At 38.4% G+C, this 23,122-nt stretch overlaps 1 protein-coding gene across 2 annotated transcripts in view; it reads left to right on the top strand.

Annotated features, from left to right (window-relative positions):
* The first annotated feature begins 4,728 nt into the window (after positions 1–4,728).
* Positions 4,729–23,122, top strand: part of grik2 (glutamate receptor, ionotropic, kainate 2) — a 231,945-nt gene continuing 213,551 nt past the window's right edge. Inside the window, exon 1 of one of the 2 annotated variants that reach the window (XM_055209418.2) lies at positions 4,729–5,334. In XM_055209418.2, the coding sequence (XP_055065393.2) occupies positions 5,226–5,334 (109 nt within the window). In that variant the 5' untranslated portion in view covers positions 4,729–5,225. The remainder of the gene's footprint in view (positions 5,335–23,122) is intronic. The other variant, XM_055209417.2, reaches the window with a different exon arrangement.

Below are 23,122 nucleotides of genomic sequence, written 5' to 3'. Positions count from 1 at the left end.
TCAGAAGCGGGCAGAATTATGATAATGAAGGTCGTGTCCACGTCAACATATTGTTGTACTGTAAGTAAACTGTTGTCTACAATCCTTGCGCTCATTGTAATCCAAGAAACGAGATTTCATTTTGAAATGATAACTCGCATCATCGTAGACTTTGGGATTTGTAACTGCAGATGGTTAACATATGCTAATACACCCCCTATAAAAAGGTCTGGGTTATTTTGAACCCAAAATGGGTAAATATTGGACAAAATACATGGGTTAAAAATTACCCAATGTTGGGTTGTTGTCATACAGCCATGGGTTATAATAACCCAGCATTGGGTCAGTTTTAAAGGGCTCGTTATAGTTATGTGTAGTAGGTCCTACGGCGTAGCCGCGAATGGCGTCACTTCTAGGACATTAACTAGCACATCACATGTTTGGTATGACATTAAAGGTCCTGTTCTTCCTGTGTTTTTGAAGCTGTGATTGTGTTTATGGAGCGCAATATAACATAATCTGTTCATGTTTGTGTGTAAAAAAATGCAGTATTTTTCACTGTATACAGTTTTCACTGTCCTTAAAACGGGCTGATGTTTTATGTAGTCCCTCCTTCAGAAATACATAATGAGTTTTGATTGTTTAGTTTGTTTAGTGTATTGTGATTCTACAGCAGCTTAGCTTAGCCGTTTGAGCTTAGCAGGCGACTGGCGTATTCCTGTGGGCGGAGTTTAGTCAAACACTCTAATATTGACGTCATTAATCCGAGAACTAGAGGGCCGTAGTCCAAACCGGCCGTTCTCTGTATTCCTTGAAAATCTAATTCTGTTAAAGAAAATATATCGCTTGACATTGAACTTTGAGCTTTATCATTTTGTAGGTATACTCTGACAGCAAAATTACATACCAACAAGTTTGAAAAATGGGATCGCGAAAAACGTCCGCTTTAAGCAATAGGACAAAAGTTACATTTTATAAATATTATAAACATTGTATAAATATTATTAGTAGTTATCAGTCATAGCATATACACTCACCTAAAGGATTATTAGGAACCAGTTCAATTATTCATTAATGCAATTATCTAATCAACCAATCACATGGCAGTTGCTTCAATGCATTTAGGGGTGTGGTCATGATTAAGACAATCTCCTGAACTCCAAACTGAATCAGAATAGGAAAGAAAGGTAATTTAAGCAATTTTGAGCGTGGCATGGTTGTTGGTGCCAGACGGGCCGGTCTGAGTATTTCACAATCTGCTCCGTTACTGAGATTTTTACACACAACCATTTCTAGGGTTTACAAAGAATGGTGTGAAAAGGGAAAAACATCCAGTATGCGGCAGTCCTGTGTGCAAAAATGCCTTGTTGATGCTAGAGGTCAGAGGAGAATGGGCCGATTGATTCAAACTGATAGAAGAGCAACTTTGAAATATCCACTCGTTACAACCGAGGTATGCAGCAAAGCATTTGTGAAGCCACAACACGCACAACCTTGAGGCAGATGGGCTACAACAGCAGAAGACCCCACCTGGTACCACTCATCTCCACTACAAATAGGAAAAAGAGGCTACAATTTGCACAAGCTCACCAAAATTAAACACTTGAAGACTGGAAAAATGTTGGCTGGTCTGATGAGTCTCGATTTCTGTTGAGACATTCAGATGGTAGAGTCAGAATTTGGTGTAAATGAGAACATGGATCCATCATGCCTTGTTACCACTGTGCAGGCTGGTGGTGGTGGTGTAATGGTGTGGGGGATGTTTTCTTGGCACACTTTAGGCCCCTTAGTGCCAATTGGGCATCGTTTAAATGCCACGGCCAACCTGAGCATTGTTTCTGACCATGTCCATCCCTTTATGACCACCATGTACCCATCCTCTGATGGCTACTTTCAGCCGGATAATGCACTATGTCACAAAGCTTGAACCATTTTGTTCCAAATTGGTTTCTTGAACATGACAATGAGTTCACTGTACTAAAATGGCCCCCACAGTCACCAGATCTCAACCCAATAGAGCATCTTTGGGATGTGGTGGAACGGGAGCTTCATGCCCTGGATGTGCATCAACAAATCTCCATCAACTGCAAGATGTTATCCTATCAATATGGGCCAACATTTCTAAAGAATGCTTTCAGCACCTTGTTGAATCAATGCCATGTAGAATTAAGGCAGTTCTGAAGGCGAAATGGGGTCAAACACAGTATAACTATGGTGTTCCTAATAATCCTTTAGGTGAGTGTATATCCACACATGGATATCTCTTCTCTTCAAGATTTTTTTAGTTTTTTAATGACATACCGGCACATATGGGTACAGCCTCAGGCCAGATTATGTAAGCAGTGAAAACTGTGCAGACTGAAGAGTTTAGTTAAAAACTTGATTGATTAGGGTTGGATCCAAACTCTGCAGGACGTCAGAAGCGTTTTAAGAGCAGGACTGAACACCTCTATCCCGAAATAACATCAGTGTCTGTGTTTTCTTGCAGGATGTGGACTGGGTGATGTTGGCAACACCAAGAAGGAACTTTAAAAAATTAGTTTTCACTCATGCAGTGTTTGAGTCATGTGCGAGTCTGTAGTGGTGTTGAAAGAGTATCCAATGCTTTGAACGGTTGAGAGGAAAGAATTGTTGCTCCCATTCTGTTTTAGAGACATTTTCAGTTAAATTAGTTTTTCAGAAACTCAACATTATTTTTCAGAAACACAAAATTATTAGTTTGAAAAAAAAACTGTTGTATAAAAGCAATATCACACTTGCAATTTTGCTGTGGCACAAACAAATATTTATGCAATATCACACAAGCAAGAGTGCTGTTCATCAGTACAAGAGCACCAAATATCAGCATGTAATCGGGTTATAAGCACAAGGTGGCAAGTAATCAAAACTGTGCTTATATTAGACACTTGTGCTGAGGAATAAAAACATCCCCCTCTCTCTCAAAACATTATGACCAGTCACAGGTAAAGCCAATATTGTTAATCTCTTAACATGGCCACATATCTCTTTTTAAGATCCAGTCCCTGCATCTGATTGGCCAATAGCTATGTTTAATTTACGATAAAGTCCCAACACTGTAAATGACACTTATAAGCATTCTGTTTACATACACTATTTTTGTTATCTAATTATGAAATGCTTTTTTTTTAGCTTAGTTAGACCTAACTCCAAACATGTCTTTAAGCAGTGATTTGTGCTCGTCCTACAGGAGGCGTGTCTCCTTCACGAGCTCGAGTCTCCTCCTGCATCTCTCCATCGCGCTGTCCTCACACTTCATCAGCCATCAGAGATAAGCACACCTCCATCAGCTCTTACATATTTTTCATAACTTTACTGTCACACAGAAATGGGACAGATCAGTTTATCTTTTATTCGTTGGTAAGGATTTTTTTATTTATTTGTAAAAAAATGTAATGGAATAAAAAGCGTCATGGTGAGATGCTGTGACGCTGCCATCTCAACTGTCAAAGCAAACACGTTAAAACCTTAAGACATGATCCCACAAACACACACGCACGCACGCACGCGCGCGCACGCACACACACACACACACACACACACACACACACACACACACACACACACACACACACAAAATATGACATTGCGTGGACACAGTGCATTCCCCTGATGATGAGACTTTTTGCATTTCTCAATATACTTTAGGCGGAACAACACTAAGAGATGTTTTATTTTGCACGCATTTTTAAACGCACTTATTTTGTATAAACACACTACACAGTTGCTGTGATTAATCAGAGCATTCGTTTGCAAATCACAAGTAGCTGATGTGAAATGCATCACATTAAAAAATTCGCATTTTTTATGATCCTCTCTCAATGTTTTTCCGTTTTTCCTTAACTAAAAAAACCCCTACAACGACACGACTTCATTTTTTTAGGATTATTAAAGCTAATTGACCCTGTGTGCAATAAACGAGTATTTGTTTGAGGAGAAGAGTGTTCATGTTTCTGAAAGGATAAAAGAGCATCTGTTCGTTCAGCTGGGAGGTGACAGGCATGGATGTGAATGAGGATACTGATGCTGCTGCTGTCCACGGTACTGAAATCACTGCGATTTAATTCACGGCTCGTTCTCATTACGCCATTTTCTGCTTTAAAGGCCTTCAGCCCCCCTGCCCACAGACGATCACACTGCCGATCTTTATGTATGTAGGCCTAGCATTATAGTGTTTGATCAAATGCGCAAGCGTTTAAAATCAAATAAATCAATACAATCAAATGGCGACAGTGGTTGCTTTGGTGACTGTTCACAAAGCTTTCTTGTCAATTGCACGCACGCGCGGACACACAAGCACGCACGCATGTGAACTTCTTATAAAAGTGTCATCTCGTCACTGAAAACATCCATCACTCTAACATACATTTATCATGTTGCCTGCCAGATTACTAAAGCTGTACGGACTACTGCAGTTATTGTACTGTAAATTCATAATGAATGAATACGGGAGGCTTTGACACCGAATAGTGGAAGGACTAATACAAAGTTTATAAAGTTTAGGTTTTGACAATACAAGTGGTATTTTTTACATAAACTAGCCTACTAACACGATAAAGAAACATATTAAACGCGTAAATAAAATGACACAGAAATTGTAACAACAAAAACACAATTAATTTGTTTAGTTATTGTTTTGTGGTTTATTCTGAAAGTAACATATCATGTGCAGTAGTAAAATAAGAGCAAAAAAAGCGTGTGGACAAATCGCAGTGTCGGGTCGTTGAACTAAAGTATCTAAACACGAAACACAGATGAGTCCAGTACGACAGAAATGAGATTATGTTATAAATTAACAGTTTTATATATATGTTAAAGCTCTGAATGAAGGACAGAGATGTGATAGTGTTGTAAGTGGACAGCGGCTCTGCGCTTTACGCGCGGCTCGACGTCAGTTGCGCGCAGCAGTGCAGCAGCGAGCATCGCACGAGCAGCCTGCGTTCATTTCCAAAGCTTCAGCCTCCCGCGCGTCAACTGATCCACGATACCGGCTCATATCAGTCACTGGTCCTGTCTTTCAGAGCAGCCGTACATGGATTTCTCCAGGATCTGCCCTATGTAAAATGGACGCCCGCTCGGAAGGTTTGCGCAGTGAAACGGACACGCAGAGCATCGCTGACGGAGTGTCCTCATCTCTCTCCGTGACCATGCCGTGATCGCATCGCGGAACAAAAACACCTCGAAAGCAGAAATAAGTGGGAATCTTACGGTCCGTCCAAGGGAATGACATGCCGCGCATCACAGGCAACATGAAGATTTGCTTCCCTCTGAAAACTCATGTGCTGCTTTTACTATGCGTGGGATTTTCGCACGAGATGCCACATGTGTTAAGATTTGGTAAGAGCATTTTATCAAAACGCATTTTGAGTGATGTGTGCATGACATGGTTCGCTTTCTCCGTTTATCTGTTGGTGTTTCTGTAGTGTTTAAAGTAACACCGAAAGAAAGGTAAATGTAAAATCTTATCTTCACATATTCAAATGTTTTCCCTTTAGAAAGAGTTAAAATGCGCGCGTACGTCCCGTTTCAACTCAAATCTGTGTGGAAAAATACTTTCCTGAACTCTTAAGTTTCTGTCAGTGCCCCAACCATACTTTAAAAGTTGGATACAGGCAATGTAGAGCAGTTGTTGCAATGTATACTATGAAGATAAAGTTACATTGTCAATGTTTTATTAGAAAATCTTTAATAGCTGTAAGCCATTAAAATGAGACATCTTGCTCTGGTAACATTTAGTTCTCTTCTCTTCTCGCATCTGTTCAAGGTTAAATAAAACTCTAAGAGTCACACTGAGTGGGTTACAGATATGATGTACTGTATATGGCACAGGGTGCATTAAGGAACCAGTTAGTTTTGGTTTGGTACTACGATGACCCTTTTGGGAGACCAACCTAACTCACCTCTGACTGGTCTTTCAATTACTTGAATTAATATTTCAAAGACCATAGAGAAAGTTAGAGATGATTTAGTGTAATATTTCACTGCATAGATGTTCCTCTGCACGTTGCTATTAGCAACCATTTAATGAATGCTTTGAGAAAGGCCATCCAAACTCGGCACGACCTTTCAGAATGAACACACGAGATCTGTGCTTTCCTGACAGAGTTAATGGGAGAAAACGCATAACGCTTGAGAATTATTACTAAGACCAAAAGACAAAGAAACGAGGAAAAAACATCTGTAGAGTCGTATCAAAGGCCGTTGTCTCTGGGGTAAGAGCTGTCTAATGTTCTCCTTTTCCAGCCTCAATCAATACAATCAAATAATGTCAAATAGACCCCAGGGATTTCCTCAGCGTAGCCCAGGGCTTCCTTTAATTATGTGATTTAATAAGCCGCTTTTCCTCACTTCACGACAACGAACACACTGCAAGCGGCACATAATCGCACACCAGCAATTTCTTCCTTCAGCTCCTCACACTGCCTTCAGCTTTAAACTGTGGAACTAATGTAACATAATATCTGCAGAGAGATTTTCTGAATTTAGTTTATCATTGCTTTGCATGGTTTGCAATTAGAGGAATGGGTAAAAATGCATTGCACCACAAGGGAATTATTTGAAGCCTGTAAACAAACATTTACAGCTTTTGCACTTTAATTGTTGGAATGCATTTTGCTCTTTAATAATGCAGCCTGTGTCTTCTGATCTTTTCTCCCTGTACATTGCATTGTTTTAGAGATCTGCATTATAGTAGCCTTTTTTATAGTCATGTAAACAAATTAAGATTGCTAATGAATCTTGTAAAACTAAAACGGACCTTAAAAATGTATATGATGTGCTTTATTTTTGTTAGCCAGACATTAAATTGTTATGGTGTTCCTAAAAATAGTGGCAGTAATTATTATAGACAGAGATACACAGCTAGAAGTCAGACGGGGTTTTTTTTTCAGAGAAAAACAAGACAAATATCTGAATGTTGGCCATTGTGTGTGCACACAGCAGATGCACTTCTTTTAGTCTCACATACAGTATGTGTGTGTCAGTGTACACAGTCTTGTGTAACTGTGCTTTTCAATACCAGACCAGCAGAGGCGTGTGAAACGAGTGAGGTCTTGAAACTGATGCTTTTTGTACAGAGAAAATCTGTTGTTGAAGTGGACAAACTGGACAAAGGTGTTATTTCACACGTGTCATCAAAATCTAGGAAACAAAATCTTTCCTCTGTGACACTCTGGGATCAATTACTTGACCGGTTTCACTCACATTCAGTGAGTTTTTACACCAGATCTATCAAACACCACACACACAATGTTTAAATGAATTTCAGTTGAAGCACATTGATTCTTATATTGCAATAAGTATTTTGCATTTGTGCCCATTTTCCAAATCATGTTACTTTCTATAATACAACAAAACTTAACTTATTAAAAAATATATATTACTTACCTCAAACATTTCATAAAAAGTGGATTAAGAAATAGTTACAAGGTAGTAACAAATTACTTATATACCCCTATGTAAAATAACTTTTTTGTTCATGTGATGATTGTATGTTGATTAATGAAGAAAACACAAATAAGTTAATAAAAAAAAAAAAAAAAAAAATATATATATATATATATATATATATATATATATATATATATATATATATATAAATTATTTAAATTATTAAGACTTACAATTTTTTATGTTAAATGTAGGGCTGTTTTTGTTTATATCATATATGTGTGAGTAATAATTATTATGTATACATAATTACACACACGTGCATGTATAATAAACAAATCTTAAGTATTCAATATAAATTGTATTTAAATGTAAAAATGTATATAGACATGTAAATATTTCTTAAATACTTGCATCTGTGTGTATTTATATACACATAATTATTATTACTCACACATATATGATGTAAACAAAAACCTTCATTCTGCAAACGATTAGTCGCCATTGCAACCCTTAGTTAAAATATCTTTTCTGATCTTTCGTTATTAGCAAAGTCAAGTAAACTATTTGTAAACTTAATTTCCTAAAAAGATTAACCCTGTGACCCTATGGCACTGCCAAGCATGCCTCTACTGTATTTGTTTAAGCCGTGGTGTTTAATTGTGGCATGTAGACTGCTCCCATGGCAAGGTCTAGTAAAAAGAAATTGTTCTTTTCATTCTGAGTATTTTTCAAGTTCTATCGTTTTTGCTATTTTTTCTTATCAATTTTAGGCATCTTTAAAGCTTTTGAAATTAAATGGCTTTTGAGAGAGTGAAATTGGGATGAATTAAGGTGAAGTAAATAGAGATGTGAAGAAGATGCACAGAGAGCTCAAGCTCCTTTTGGCAATTAACTCTCTAACAAATATAAACACGGCTGTGCCGTGAAGAGACTGTGAGAAAATAACAACCCAGAGCTGATCAGATTATAACACAACAAATATAAAAGCACACAAAACAAAATGAACACCTGCCTGTTCCAAAAACATCACGGTATTGATCCAAGAGGACAGAACAAAGACTGCAATTCTATTGGACACCACTAGTGGTGCAGAAATGACACACGACATGTTTAACATCAGAGAGTTCAGTCATGCTGCTTCAGTGCGTGCAGATTTGCTGTTTATTTTCATCAGTGTGGTGTCCATGACCTTATACTTCATCAAGGACACATAGACTCTATGACCTTGACAGACAAAGAAGAGCTCATCACCGCTATCTATATTTGTTTATATGCTGAGCACAGAGTTCATATCTCGTGTTTCAAGGTCTAGGTGCATCTAAACACACAATGTCATCATCTCCATCACCTACAGTAACTCCGATTTTAACTGAATCCTTTTTGTGTTCGAAATCTTGTATATATAAAATCTTTCATGTTACTAATGGTAGACCTTTGATGTTTTCTGAAAGTGAAAGCCACCTTTCTGTCTTCTTTCTGAAGGCTCACTGTGCATTCACACCAGACGCTGAAGAGGCGGCAAAAACGCACTAATTGCGCGTAGTTGGACGCTTGAACATTTTTACTCGCTTCATTCGCGCGTGAAAGAAATTATAGTCATTCAAGACATTCACGCATAAATTCGTGTCATGGGAGGGGCTTCTGCCAAGTTGGCAGATCCAAGCTTTCACCTACTCATTTCTAAGCAGATGTTGAAATAGACACTATGTTTACTAGATGACTGCAGATTTGAATATTATACATATATATTCTCGCCAAAACTAATCTTATACTACACTTTGTGTACCGGTAATATTAAGAAACGGCTATTCCGTCTATTGAGTTATTAGAACATTGCTATATAGTTCACATTGCGTAAACTTACCAGATTGTTCGACCTCCTCACTCACTTTCTCCCAAACAAAATCCTTTTAATTCCTGTAAAAGTACGAAGATGTCTTGTGTAGCGATGATGATTGTCCTCCATTGTTGTTTTGTATTTCTGCCTCCGCTCGCTTCCTGTAATCACGTCACTATTAGAGCAAGCTCCTGATTGGTTAGCGTGGCGCGAAAATCCGCTCTAAATCCGCTCGTCTTTGCATTGACTTGTTTGACATGAACAGGTAAATCACTCGTGCTTGCCGCCTCTTCCGCATCTGGTGTGAACGCACAGTCAGACATAGAGGAGAACCAGAGCAATTTTTTTTCTAATAACGCGTTGTGTTTCTGGTTTCATGCGTTACTGTACTGATCAATCTACGGGTTGTTTAGTGCTCTAACACATCTTGAAGTTTGCCTTCTCATGCTGATTTCAATGTTAAGTCAATGTGAAGACACGTTGACGTGTGTCTGGAGGTCTCGCGGTGCGGAAGAGGCATTTGGCGCGGCGCAGTAGACGCACTTCCGGCTCAATTCCTGCGAATGGTGCTTTTTGTGAATTTTGCTTTGACACTAATTGAACATGAAGGAACGCTTGATATTGTCCGTAAGCAGTCACCCGGAGCTATACGACATAAGTTCTTATTTCTATAGAGACAGCAATAAAAAGGACCTCGCTTGGAAGAGTGTCAGTGAGGACATTGGGCAACCTGGTAAGTTAATACACATTTCACTTTTGAGTCATGTGACCTTTATCGACCCGTGCCATTTATTTTTCCCCTATAGTAAGGTGACCAAATACAAACCGGTACCTTTCTCGATAAATGCACAATCAACATCAGCCATCTTGCAAACAGACAACCGCATAGCACTTGCCCCTCCCACAGGAAGCTGATTTTGCCTTTGACGCGCGTCAAATGCTAGCTTTTTCCACGTGTCTAGAGCGAAGTAGACACGTGGAAAAATGCATTCAAACTGTTCAAGCTAGGCGCGGTAGACGCGATTTTGATGCCTCGAACGCGGTTGGTGTAAACGCAGCATTAGAGTTTTTCAAAATAAAAGTAAATCGGGTTTAAATGTAAGTTGTTCCTGTCAGGATGAAAGTAACACTTGTTAATACTGCTAATACTGTTGCATTATGTTGAACATTTATATTGTTCTCATTTGATTTTATAAAATTTTTATAGGAGTTTGTATCGTTGAATTTTTTTTATTCTCAACAATTCAAGTTTGTATTGTCGGATTGCTTTTGAAACATTTGATGAAACTGAAATTTAAAATAAAAATTTAATTTAATCATTTTTTGCAAAGATAAATGACAAAGTATATTTACATATTAACATAAATACAAACAAGTATAACAAAAATCTATCTTGTTCTGTTGTGTTACTTTCATCTCAGCTGTTAGGGTCAAAAGTAACAATGTGCTACTTATGTTCAAAGTGAAATTATACTGAAGTCGTTTTTACATTTTTTACTCGTATTGATAGACCACACATGTGAGTTATTGACCAAAGCAAAAATATATCTCTGTCTAAAACATTAGCTTTTAAAATTAAGTTTTTCTGCAAAATGGTACTTCCGCCCCTGCTCTTCCATAGGAAAAGGACATGATTGATTAAAAAATTTCACACGTGGGATGTTTGGGATGAATGGCAAACAGTCTTGTTTCTATGTTGCCCCCTCACACATTCACATGTTATTGCCACCCCATATTTTCATCTGTTGATAAAGTTTCTTGACACTGGACAGCTTGATTCTTTAACAGGAGCATTTGTCACGTTCACTGTCAGGACTCTGAAGTTCCTTTAATAAGAACATAACATTTGTGTTCTGGTTTGTGTCCATTGGGCACCACCGGATTTTTCTTGTGTTACACCGATCTATCAGCATTGATAGTTTGATTCACTTCAGTTTAACATATCAACGCTTTCATATTTTACCTCTTCGACCGTATTTACTTATATTCACACAGGACTGGATTTTCAGGCTGTACCTGTTTCATTCCTCTCATGCTTATCACTTACTAAATCCTGTGGGCCAATGACCGTCACCTGGCTGACCAAATCCTTTCCCAGTGCTTTCTGTTTCTATGTGTTCATCTACTTTTCCTATTCTAGTTACCTTATAAGCTGGGCGTATTATCTTGCCTTGGCCATGTGTTGCCTCTGGTATCCCCCTTTACTCTCCACTAGACTGTTACTAAACTGAAACGCACTGTACTGCATGGGCAGATTTTAATTGCAGTCATGGACCTACAGTATGTAAATTCATTTTACTCTCCTCGGTTATTCAAGCAAACCTCTTTTCTGATCTTTCTCTGGATCATTGATCATAGCTGCACTAAATGCTTCTCATGCACACAACTTCAATGGACAACTGAACAGCAGGTGCTTTTTCAACTCTGCCGATTTCTTTCACCAGCCAGTCATTATTCTCATATGCAAAAAATAAAACTGACCATCCAGACCAGTGTTGCACCCAAGCATGCTTCATGCATATCACTTCTAATGCATTTTGTAATGGATATTGTCTGGGGTCTATTTTGTTCTTTCTCATTCATGCTAGAATTCCAGTGTTGTATTCCTCCACATCTTATTCATTATAACACCCAACAGCCATTCACTTTGTGTTACAGATGAATACTCAGAACCCTCATACAAAAGACTTCAAACTTTTCCTGCATTATGAAAAGTCGACTATTTGCTTGTTGACATTTTGCAAATAGTCAACAAGCAAAATATGTCTAAAAATGAATTTCATGTTGAAGCAGTATTGATTTTTAAAGGTTTGTAAAAAAACAATACTGTTCAAGAATTGTTTATATTTAAGATTGAGTACCTAATATTGGGAGCATCATGGCATTCATAACTTCAGTTTGTGCTCAGTAAAAGACTAGATGTTAGATAAGTAAAGATTATTTTTGTTCTGATGCTATATCCAGAGAGGGATGTGAGGATTGTTATGTGCCACAGGGATATACAGTAGACCCGACACAGTTTCAGTCTCTTACTGCAGGTGTCAGGACGGCCAATGAAACTGCAGGAGAATGGCCTGTATAAATAACAATGAGTCATTAGGCACGAATGAAAGAATGAGTTAAGAGGTTATGATGGTGCGAAACCATGTGTAGATATCATCACAAGTTTATTATGATTTGTTAATGTGGTATGAATGTGATGGACAAAAATGATGAGATATTCAGATCAGTACGATGCAAAGCAGGTTTATGCTCCCGATGACTCACGGCTTACATCACCGGACACGATTTCTTAGGGTGGTATACGAAAAATGTCAGAGCGTCTTTAAATCTGCCGAGAGCAGTGATTTATTCATATGGTGTAACTCCAGCAAACAGCAAATGGGTGAAAAGGAGAAAGAATTAGTTAAGAGAGAAGCAACAGCCAGTGAATACAGTAAACACCAGACCGTCTGGTTTCTCAGCAGGAGTTACATTGAAATCACTTTCACAGGCAGAGTTTCAGGCGATGAAGCAAATGCTTACTCCATTATACTCACAACAATCTCTATCTCTGGCTAAAAATTGTCTGTTTCTATGTTACAAAGAGCTACTGTATGATGAATGTGTGTGGATCTGATGCTGACAGTATACAGCATGTCATTTTCTTGGACCTAAAAATGATTTTTGTTCTTATTGTTATTCTGTCAAAACATTTAAGTGCCTTTTCTGAAGCTTAATCTGGGATTGTTTGATTCGTAAATGATACAAGCAGTCTTATTTTGGTCTAAATCGAATCCTGTCTCATAATCGCCAAGAACAAAACTTCATGTGTGACGTGTGTTAAATGCTAAATGTCAGAGGAGAAAAACAGAAGAGAACTGTAAAAAAACATGAGATTTATCAATATTTCAACTAACGTATTACACTGAACTACAGCTTTAAACTCTCATACATTTTGTTGTATACGCGTTACCAGTGTTGGGGGTAAAGCCCGATTTATACTCGTGTGTAAGTTCTACGCCGTAGCTCTAGTGCGTAGCTCTGCGTAGCCTGACGTACACCTCGCAAAAATTTTAACAGCGCGTCAGTTCTACACGGACCGCAAGCGTTGTGATTGGTCCACCAGAACCCCTCCCGTCAGGGAAAAAAACTGCGTCATAGGTATTTCCGTTTGCGACGGTGAAAACAAAGATGAGCCAAGGTGAGGAGTGAGGAGACAAAAGTCACTGTTTATTTACTTCCAACATTGCTGGTCTTCTCAAATCATACACAACAAGTTGCTGTTTCTTCTTCGTTTGTGGGTGAACTTGCCAAGCTGCTTCTTCTTTTCTGACGGTCGCGCTGCTACTGTGGTTACACGCGTGGATACTGCCTACCAGCAGTTTGCGCGGGTGTTTGCACGTCGACGCGGAGGACGACGCAAAAGTATGAATGAAAACCGACGCAGAACCTACGCCGTCGCGGCTACGCCGTAGGACCTACGCACAACTATAATGAGCCCTTTAGGCATTACAAGTAACTTGCATTATGTAATATTACTTTTCTAAAGTAACGAGTAAAGTAATGCATTACTTTTTAAATGTACACATTGATATTTGGGTTACTTCATAAAAAAAGTAATGCAAGTTACTTTTTTAGTTAAATTAATTCAATAAAAAATTATGTACTGAATAAAACTAAACATAGTCACATTATGCGCTCTATGCATACACACCTGTGTGGGAACAGTTTGAGTCAAAAAACTGAGATGGCAGGCCAAAGCTCAACATTTTTGTGATGAAATATGGAATTTCTGAATGCAGAATTTTTCAGTCATAAAAAACACCTGCAAGACCTGAAAGACATCAAGCCTCATTCAAGAAAAAGTAACGCAAAAGTAACTAAAAGGTAACGTAAGGATTACTTTCCATGAAAAGTAACTAAGTAACGCAATTAGTTACTTTTTTGGGGAGTAACTTGATATTGTAATGCATTACTTTTAAAAGTAACTTTCCCCTACACTGCGCATTACGTTGCGCTCCTGTAGCTCATATGGTAGTGTATGGTGCAAAGTTTAATGCTTTGGAGAGCTTTGTGCTCCTGTATAGCTCAGTGATAGAGCCATGTACAAACACAAATGCTGAATAAATGTATACCTTGTAATGCATTGTAAGTCACGTTGGATAAAAGCGTCTGCCAAATGAATACATGTAAATGGAAAACAGCATCTGCCAGATGCATAAATGTAAATGTTATATGCTTAACTTCTTTTTGCTTGTAAATCTATCCCAGTTAAGGAGGGGGGAATATTCTGAGTTCAGACTACAATTCTGAGCTTGGTGCCCTTCCCTCGGACAGAACGCAAAATATGCTTTACTATGAACTTGTGAAATATAGTACATTCAATAACTAATTTCTTACTATGACATTATTTATTTTTATATAAATATTAGGGGTACACCGATAAATGCCGATATACACTAATAATACGTTGCAGATAACTATTCTGAATTGCACAGTTGATATTTTTCACAGCTATTTCATGTACTACGCCTTTTGATCAGTAAGTCCTTATCAATCTGAAATCACTGTTAGTTTGAGTCGTTTATAACATGCATTCAAAAAGACAACACTCGTCAAACATAATCATTATACATATTCTTTATTATCATGAAAATACCTGAAATGGTTTGAAGAACAGCAATATAAAAATATCTTTAAGTCATTTCCTGGAGCTGCGTGTCGGGGGTTGTTTCTCAATATGCGTTTTTCAGCGATCTTGCGTCCTCGTGTTCTCGCTCTACGTCATCATTAACTGTCGAAGTTCATTCCAATTCTCAAGAACGCAAGTACAGAGGATGCATGGAAATACCCGGATGTGTTCTTGATATCAAGGATGCATCGAGTGCAGACTTACACGCTGAAATCGCGTTACGCCCCAGAAGTCATTGCGGCAAAACAATGGCGGAGGTCAGGTGACCAACAGGAAGATCGTACACATCTCAATTCTCACAAGTGCGTTCTATGTTCTAGGGACCTTCTGAGTTCGTTCTTCCGAGGTTCTCTGGCAACACCGATCTCCACGACAACGCAAGTCCGTTCTTTGCGTTCTTGGCATTGAGAGACAGCCATACAGTAGCTGCGTGTGTTTGGTTCTTTGTCTGCAGCGCATATTGAGATTCTGCATGAGAGCGCCCTCTGGCTTTTAGATGTAGCACCATTTCACATAAAATCACTGAGAACCATAGCAAGCATCATCGTTACACCCTTTATAAATATGTTTTAATTACATCTATCAACAGTTTGCAATGCATCAGTGACATTCTGCTGAACAAATTCAGCATTGTGGGAAATCTGAAAATAAAAATACTGCATGCATGTGGGAATTTAAAAGTGTTGACCCCTATGGGCACAACTTTGTCAGTAAGAATAAAAATCTGAGGTTACAGAGAACATAACTGGAAAAACTGTAGCCTTTGATTTCTGTTGAGGCACACAGAAGGTAGGGTCTGAATCTGACACCAATAGCCTAAAAAAACATGCAGTACATGGACTCAGTAATGGTTGATGGTGGTGGTGTAATGCTGTGGGAAAGGTTTTTCTGACACACTTTAGGCCTGATAATACCAATAAATCATCAGTTGAAATGAAGAGTATTGTTGCTGACCACGTGCCTCCCTTCATAACCACAATTTATGATTTAATGGCTACTTCCATGTCACTAATGCACAAGTCGTCTCAAATATTCATGAGTTCACATTTTTTCATTGGCCTTCCCACTCACCGGAATACAATAAAACACCTTTAAGGTGTGATTCCCAGTATGAATATACACTACAGCTGAGAAGATTTCTGATAATCTGTAGAAACTGTGTCATACAATTATGTCAGACTGATCCAGAATCTGTGAAATCCATGTCATGAAGAATTGAGAGCATAGGTATTTCTGTACTTCAGAGTTGAAATCTTGGCAATGTCATGATCCTAATCTCTCTCTGTCAGTACCTGTCTGCTATCGCTGTCAATACGTGTAAAGGATCTTGAATACAGTACATTATTCATTAGTTCAGCATTAGTAAGAAGGGGCTTACAAACTAAATAATTAAGTGTGATATGTGGATGTAATAATACTGTCTACTGTGGGAATGCAAAACAGTATTACAGTGAAAGGGACATAGTTTCCAACGTAACCCATGTATGACCACTGCACTTATCCCATCCAGTGAATAGTGAACACACGCACACCTCAGTCACAACCTGTGAGACTTGAACCAGCAACTCTAAGGTTATGAGCCCAATTCTCTAACCACTAGGCTATGACTGCCAGACTAGGTTTGGGTTATTTTTTATAATTCCTCCTGCTCCGCTAACGGTCCTGCTGTGGGGACACTAAACACCATCGCACCAGGTCCAATTGACGTTCTGCTAAGCCCCGCCCCCCTTAGTTCAACTCGGACAAACAAACGGTTGCTAGCTGTCTTACGATGGGAGCTTTCAGTCTGAAAACCTTGTCCCAGGATAGTTTTGATATATTTTGTACTAGGGATGCCACAATTCTCTATACATTATTGAACCGTTCGGTTCACGCGCATGTGAATTGCGGTTTTTCGGTTTGTCCATCCAAATCTGTCACAAATCTGTTATAGTCCCTGCACTTTTGTTAATGTGCGCGTCAGCATGATCTGCACGCTTACAGCGAGTTGATATCCAGTCACTGTGCGCTACCTGCGTTAACTCTGCTTGAACTTTGCTTGCAATGCTGGTGTCAGATTTCATTCGCGTGCGCACACCCCCAACAGAAATACGACAACAAAAAGCAGCAGAACGACTGTCTTTTAAATCTGAGGTGTGGATTAATTATTTGCGCGTGTAGATTACATACAACATCAATGTAAAGATGCAAATTCACGTGGGGCAATGCGACGTACGCAAATTGGGCTTGTTATTAATGCAAACGCGCGTTATTTGCCTCAAACACGTCTTCCGTCCTCAAAAAGTTCAACTCAAGAAGAGAATGCGCATGATGCTAACATAAACCCCACCAGTAATCTTGATTGAGAAACGCATTTTTGGTTTCTACACAGACAGCATGATGTTGGATTTAACAGTAGTGCAGTAAGGTATAGCCTTTATTTACAATGTAAAGTTTAATTTACTAAGTACAGGTATATAAAATGGCAACTTTATGTAATGTAATGAATTCACATGTTCCCCAGTTTGAATAGGATATCATTTTTATATGTCTTTATTTAATTGTATCTTATATTATTGTATCAATACACTAGAAATGTGTAAGATGATTTTGCATTTACAAAAAATAAAGAGAACTGCAATTAAAACGAATTAAGTATTTTTGCTTCTTAACATCTCGCTGTTCCTGTTACCCAAGCACAGAATAATTAAAAAACACTTTAATAGGCCAAGGCATCAGAACCGAAACTGAACCGAAAACCGTGGACAAGAACCGAAATATGTATTGAACCGTGAACTAAGTGTATTGTTGCATCACTATTTTGTACACAGAAGGACCACCTCTCATCGAGGAGCATTGAAGTGGGACTTAAATATGACACAGAGGGATAATAATATAAAGATTTCAATATAAATATGGTGAGAAACTAGATTAATTTGGAAGTGAGGGTTTACAGATCACAATGCAAGCGGGTGAAGCCTCATGTTACTGTCGTCACGATTGCAGATGACATCAGGATTAAAACTGTTCATGTACCGCAGGGTAAGATTAAATTCATTTACATTTAACCAGTTTAATATGGAGAGGCACTGAAGTTTACCTACCTAACATTATCTAACTTACCAGAGGCGAGGCTGCAGTGGCGGCCGGTGACTTCTTTTTTCGAGGGCGCTCGATGCGAAGTTCGTCACAACATGTATGTAGCCCGTCATGTGTGTGGTTCCTTTTTTTAAAAATATGTTTTCTGCGCGTTGAGTGATCCTATGTGCATCAAGTGTCTTAAAATAAGTGCCTGCTGCAGACGCATCTAAAGGGTTTATGATAAAAAAGACTTGCGTTTGCCAGATACTCGATAATCTCATACGTAATCAGAGTTTACTGTGTCTAGCGTGTATTTTGACGCGTGTGCAGCAGGCAGTTTTTTTGACAAAACACGTGATGCGCATGGTTCACCTGACACTCCAAACACATATTTTGGAAACGCAAGCAACACACATGACACTCCAAACACTTATTTTGAATTTGCGCCTCTCGGATGAGCAGTCACGAGCCTCCACTGTGTTTTAGTATGTAATGATTGCGATTAAATAAGTTTAGGTGATGTTAGCACAGATTAAAGCATTGTTCCTTCGACTTACTTTAGAACAAAATTTATACATCCTTGTTGATCTGTACTTAAGTGATATTTTTCTTGTTTGGGTTTAGCAAATGGTATAAAATAAATGTTATTCTGCATCCTCCCAAGATACCTGGGATAGTGTTACAAAATACCCCAGACACATTGTTTTACCATTTTGGCAGCATAAACACAATAAAATCGATGTATGCTTATGATCTTACAATGCTTTTCTATGATGCTGAAACCCTGTGTTGTCCGAGCTCTGGTCCCAGTGCAACTGATACTCAACTGCCATTGGCTCATCTGCATTTGAGGGGTGGGGCTTACCGATAGGATAGGTCAATTATGGATCAGTGGTATGTGCAATTGTGCATGTGCGGCTGTGCGTGTTGGGCTCGGGCTGAAATGCAGGGGTTTACTTAGATGGTTAAAATAGGGCCCCAAGTGTTAATGTTTACTGCCACAGTTTATGTTATGATGATTGTGATAATATTTCTTTGATGTGAGGGCTGAAAACCTTAAATGTTCCCTTATGTTCCATGAATTTGTCATGAGTCAATACTATTAAGAATAATGTGACTGTGGGATACGACCACACAGACCACAATGTGCACTCCAGAAACATGATTTAAAATCTACTCCTAGAAATCAATATGGATGGATAGCCAAAGGGCTTGATATCAGAAAAAGTTGTTCTTTCACTACGACTAGCCAGTACAGGGAATTTCTGCCTATATGCTATAAATCCAGTTGTGAAATGTCATCTTAAATGCGGGAGCAGCAATGAGAATGTTAGCGGTTCTCTGGAGGTATGAAGTTCAAACCTGTCGTTTTTGAAGTAGGTTGTAGGCCACTTCCTTGAAGAATGATCAAGATGTTTAAATGAATGATGAGCAGCAAACGTCCTCCGAGCTGAAACTGACACGGTGAGAACAGATCTATGAATGTGTGTGTATCAGCAGTAGCAGATTAACCTTGTCGTGTAGGGAAAATCTTTCATCTTTTCTTTCTTTTCATCATCCGCTCCTCGTTCTTCTACTCCAGTTATCATTTGAAACTACTGAATCAATAGTCTGTCCAGTAGCCTACAGCTCAAACAGAATCATCCCGTTTGCCAGCGGATGGGAGTACATCAGGATGCTTATTATTTCTGGCCAAGACGCATTCCCACCGAAGATCAAAACAAAACAGGAGGTGCAAGATGATATATCTTTTTTTTATCTTAAACATCTTAGTTCTATGTGACCATGAACATGTACATCATACTGTACATATGGGAGGGTATGAAATTGCAAAACAAAATCTCTCCACCGTATCTCACAATCCAAAAAGTGATTTTCATGTTGAAGGAATATAAAAGTGTTTACATTTTAAATTTAAAGATTACAAATGTGTGTTTATATGGCATGTGGCATCTGCTCAGTGTTGCCAAATGTATGATAATTATCGTATTTGTACCATAATTTTGACCTTTGTACGATCAATAATGAAATAAATCACATAATATAAGCTAATTTCCTCATTTAGTGACACTTCAAATGGTCGTTGCAATCATAGGGCTTCTATACATTGATCTATCTGTTGATCCTACGTCTACCATCCTAATTGTGAGGAGAATGCAAATGTTGATAATGCACGTCTTCTATCTCTTGGTTTTGGCTAGAAGGGATACAGCTATGGCCTAAATCTCGTTAGATGTTGGGTTTAGGGTTAGGGTTAGGTTTGGGGTAGGATTAGGATAAAAACAGTGCTCATTTTGTGAGATTTTATAATTTCGGCAGTTGCTGTTTCCCTACTTGCAAAAAAATAATCTCTTCTTACGTTATGTCTTCTCGGCCAATCATCATTGAGAATGACTCTCTTTTTTTTGACTCTGTACACTTAGTCATTAATCTACTGGGAAAATCTACATCTTATCAAAAGTTGTTTGTCTAGATAAAATAGCTGTATTCTTTAGTCTTTGTAGTCTTTATACCTGAAGTCCAAGTCGAGTCTCAAGCCATTTCATGACTCTTTAAAAAGTACTCTCATACTTAAATTCTACTTAAATAGTTGCTTTATAGAAACAAAACATACATTATTATCAAGGTTGGGAACAGTTCTGCTGCCTAATGATTTCTGAATAATTTCTGCTTAATGATTTCTCAAGGATCACTGACTGGAGCAATTGCTATGAAAATTCAGCTTTGCCATCACAGGAATAATGATACTTTACATTATGTTAAAATAAAATACTATTATTTTAAATTGTAATAATATTTTACAATATCTATTTGATCAAATCTTGGTGAGCATAAAATACTGTTTCCAAACTTCTGACCAGTACTATGATCTTTGGAAAACCAGGATACTAGTAGGCAATACTGGGATTCTAGGCGAACTTGTCCAGTCTACATATTGATACAAAATATCAAATGCATCCTGCACCATATATACTGTAGGCACGCATTAAAATATGCACTGATAAGTCATGGGAGTGCTGGCAGCAGTTAAAAGCTCCGCAAAATATGACATCGAGCCTCCACAACCTCGGTAGACTATAGCTCAAGTGCGAATTTAAAGGTGTTTGTTTCTATTAATTTATCTAATTCATCTATATGCACAAAGACAATAGGACCTTTTTGTCCCCTTTTTGTTTTAGAGTAGAGAGCGAAAGTTGCAGCAGCCGCGAGGAGAGTTGAAAGTGCAGGCAGTGACAGCCAGTCGCGTGAAGGAGTCTGATTCGTCGAGGCACTGTGTTCTATTAAAATACTTCTATACATATTATATCAATTTATTTATATGCACATGTACATATATTAATATGATTGGTTCAGTTTGAAATGTATTATCTTTTATTATTAAATAAAATAAATAAATTAAACTTTTATTGGATGATCCCCCGTAACATCTGCCCCCTGTCCCGAATTTCAGCCAATCTCATCTGGTCACCCTGTGTTAATATATCCAAACAGTCAAATAAACTGTTAACAAATGAGGAGCAAAATAATATGGAAATGTTTTGAAGTCTTCATGAGTCAGCTGCACTCTTTAAACTGGCAACACTGGTTTGTGCGTGCCCGTGTGTGTGTGCGTGAGGTGGAGGAGATGAAGACTTTTCCAGAAATGCGCATTATCTCTGGCGATACTTTGAATAAACTGTAGCATTTCCTTCAGGATTTCGCTAGCACTAACCCGCCAAAGCGCAGATTACACATAAATAGATGAGTTCATCATGTTGATTGTCATACATTAAAATACAGGAAAATTATACATATTAAAATCGTTTGTGCTCGCTCACTCTTTTTCTCTCCCTCTCATATTATGCATACACTATACAAAACATAAACACTGTGCTAGATTTGATTTTTGGTTTATGTTTTAACAGGCTGACAATAGCAATCTACAAGTGTGTGCACAGTATAATTTATCTATATAATGAGTTAATGTGACTAACCTTTGTTGACACCATTGTCGTTCCGGTATTTTTATTTCCCATATCTTTGCATATACAGTAGCTGATATCCCTAAAGTTCCCTCTGACAGTAATAAAGACAGAACTTAGGGGCGACGTGCACACCAAAGCTTTTACGCTTGCGGCCAGCGCATGTTTTCAATTGTTTCCAATGGAAGCTCAGCATTTTTCAAATAAGCCAGCAGCTAGCGTTTTTTTTCGCGCTCAGCGCCGAGAGTTGAAAAATATTCAACTTTGGGTGAAAAGCTCCCCTTGTCAATGTCAGTTCTGTCCAATCACAGTGAAGGAGGGGCGGGGAATTACCACAGCAACCAACCGGCTTACAGCTAGAGTATCACAGCTACCAAAGTGCTCAGCTGAAGAAAGCTGGCACTCAGCTGAAAAAACAGCTGGCATTCGGCATTGTCCAGGTGTTTTCAGCCACGTTTAAAAGTTTTGGTGTGGACAACCCCTTAGCCTACATCACTGCGATGTTTCATATGCACTATACTATTACAGCGATACAGCATATGTGACAGACAAATAAGACACATATTCCTTCTTTTTGATATCAGTAGTTAAGGATAAAAGACTCAAGTTGTTTTAAAACAAGTCTTTTGGGTCAAGTCTGAAGTCTATTAAAATGTGACTCGAATGCACATCTCTGCTGTCATGTATTCGTATATATCTATATGTCATGTATCGTAAAGTTAGGGATTTTCAGATTTGTGTGAAGAACAGAAATAAAAGTTGTTATTTATTTACTAGTCTTAGCCTTTATCTGAGCACTCTCATCTCATTTGCACTAGCTTACATCAGTTTGAGATGATTGACAGGTCGAATGGTCAGGCCCCTACCAACCTTTAATGCAGTCTTATACCACGGGGCTGTTAAATGCTTTATTGCACACCTGACCTGTCAAAACAGGCAATAAACGCCATACATGATCATGATGTTCTTAACTTTTAATAAGCTCAATTTCATGACAGATTTTTTCAAAGCCGGTTCTGTTTTTTAAAGAAATCGGAACCGCACAGAATTCTTAAGTTTCGGTTCTAAAAGCGGTTCCAATGCGATGCACGGGCAAAGCGCTAGGAGCAGTCACTTTAAATAGCCATGTCATGAATATTAATCACAGTGAGCCAACTCTTTACAGTCACGCAACCAAATTAACGCAACTAACCACAGAAA

The sequence above is a fragment of the Misgurnus anguillicaudatus genome, chromosome 10 (genome assembly GCF_027580225.2).
Source record: "Misgurnus anguillicaudatus chromosome 10, ASM2758022v2, whole genome shotgun sequence".
NCBI classification, from domain to species: domain Eukaryota; kingdom Metazoa; phylum Chordata; class Actinopteri; order Cypriniformes; family Cobitidae; genus Misgurnus; species Misgurnus anguillicaudatus.
This window is presented reverse-complemented; position numbering and strand designations above follow the sequence as displayed.